General features: G+C 48.4%; 1 protein-coding gene across 2 annotated transcripts in view; it reads left to right on the forward strand.

The window, feature by feature from the left end:
- Positions 1-227: 227 nt before the first annotated feature.
- GABRR2 (gamma-aminobutyric acid type A receptor rho2 subunit) overlaps positions 228-1,887 on the forward strand; it is a 23,143-nt gene continuing 21,483 nt past the window's right edge. For both annotated transcript variants that reach the window (XM_023534842.1, XM_023534841.1), the window contains exon 1: positions 228-330. In XM_023534842.1, the coding sequence (XP_023390610.1) occupies positions 312-330 (19 nt within the window). In that variant the 5' untranslated portion in view covers positions 228-311. The remainder of the gene's footprint in view (positions 331-1,887) is intronic.

Consider the following 1,887-nt stretch of genomic DNA (forward strand, 5'->3'; position numbering starts at 1 on the left):
CTGGGAGGTATTTGCATTAGGAAGGCTCTGGAAGGTCCTGGTTCTCTGGTTTGTCTGCCTGTGAGGGCCTGGGGGGAGAGGTGGTGGGGAAGTGTGTCCCTCAGTCTGATATCTGATGGAGAAAAGATGCCTAACCGATAGTTCTTACAAGAAGTAATCTCCCCAGATAATCTCACTCAATGCCTTGGGGGCCAATGGAAAAATATCTTGCTTGTCTTTGCAGTCACCTATATAAGAAGAACCTCGATGTGACCAAAATCCGGAAAGGAAAGCCTCAGCCTCTTCTCAGAGTGGAGGATCACGATTTCACCATGAGGCCTGCCTTTGGAGGTAGGACTGCGTCTTCCCCTTGGTCTGGTAGGGCCTTGTCCCCAAGGCTGCCTGCTGCTGTTCTGTTCAGTTCTCTCAGGCACATACCTTCTTGGGGGCCCTGATTTTCTCACTCACAGTAGGATAAGCCCAACTTGCTCCCATAGTCACTAATTTTTTCAAGGAGAAAAGAGCTGGAAGGAAGTGAGTGGAGAGGGGTCTTGACTGAAGAGGAGCTGATTGATGGTGACTAAGCTGTTTATATTCAGAAAGGACATGCCCTACTGCTGTCAACATTCCTCTCCTGGAAAAAAAGTAAGAGCCAGCAGGGAGAGTCTGGACACAAAATGGCTTTCCCACTCAGCCACCCCATGCCTCGCTGGGTTTTGAGGAGCCGCCTGCTTTCCAACGCAGCAACAACCATTTTGCAAAAGCCCCTTACAAAGTCCACTTGCAGACTTGTTCCCAAAGGAGCTTCCCTGCTCTTGGGGTCAGGGAGGGGTGGCACGGTCGGTGGTTGTCCCTTCCAGAAACTGGAGAAATGCCATGGGAAGGCTAGGGAAGGAGTCAGCCGCCTGCTCTGCCCAACCATGCAGGGAGTTGGGTGAGAGCAGAAACATGCCCGAGGTATGGGCCAATTCCCGCTTCATGCATGTGGGGAAACTGAGGCCCGGAGTTTTTCAGCTGATGGACTCTGGCCAGGACAGACCCAAAATGGCCGGCTTCCATTTCCCTTTCTTTCCACTCTTGATCTTCCCTTAGGTCCCGGAATTCTCCTGGGGAGGCAGGAAGGAGTAGGGGTCACAGGCAGGCAAGTTAGTGGCCTCTGTTTGTTGGTTTGTAAAATGGGGATAGTAACCCCTACATCTGGGGTTGTTGTGGGGATTAAATGAGATAATGCATGTAAAGCCCCTGGCACATATTCATTCACATCCCCTTAGAAAAACCCATCTATCAGGCCTTCTTCTGTGTGTCTTGTCTGTTAAAGAATTAAGACATTAAATTATCTCAGAGGCCTCTGTATTTTAAAAGGCCTCAAAGCCTTCCATTCCATTTTCTGAGCTCTGACACCTGCTAAGCAGGGGGATAAAAGTAGGCAGCAGGTCACAGCCCTTGCTTCTTCTTATCACCCAGGTACTTCATTCATCACCGCTGGTTCAGATCAGGAGGCTGCTGCCTCTCTGGAAGTTCTGGTTCCCTGGAGGCTCACCATGAATAATACCACCAAGGAATTTTATGAAAATAAAAGTTTCCTTAAAAAGCAGTTCTCAAATAGTTGTATTTGCTCCAGAAAGTCCAAGTCGGACATTTGTGTAAGCAGGGAGCTCACCTTGCCTTTCTTGTAGAGTGTTAGTTAAGATACAGAGATTCAGCTAAGTAGCTAGAACAACAATAAACAGTAGCTTTCATGACAACGAACACTTTTATAGTGATTCCTCTGTGCCAGGAACCAATCCAATCAAGGTACTTACATATACGATCATATTTCAGTCCTTACAAGTACTCTGAGGGGTAGATACCATTATTATACCCAGGCGGGGGCACTGAAGCACAGAGAGGTGGAGTGACTGACTCAGG

The sequence above is a fragment of the Pteropus vampyrus genome, unplaced genomic scaffold, assembly GCF_000151845.1.
Source record: "Pteropus vampyrus isolate Shadow unplaced genomic scaffold, Pvam_2.0 Scaffold133, whole genome shotgun sequence".
Taxonomy (NCBI): domain Eukaryota; kingdom Metazoa; phylum Chordata; class Mammalia; order Chiroptera; family Pteropodidae; genus Pteropus; species Pteropus vampyrus.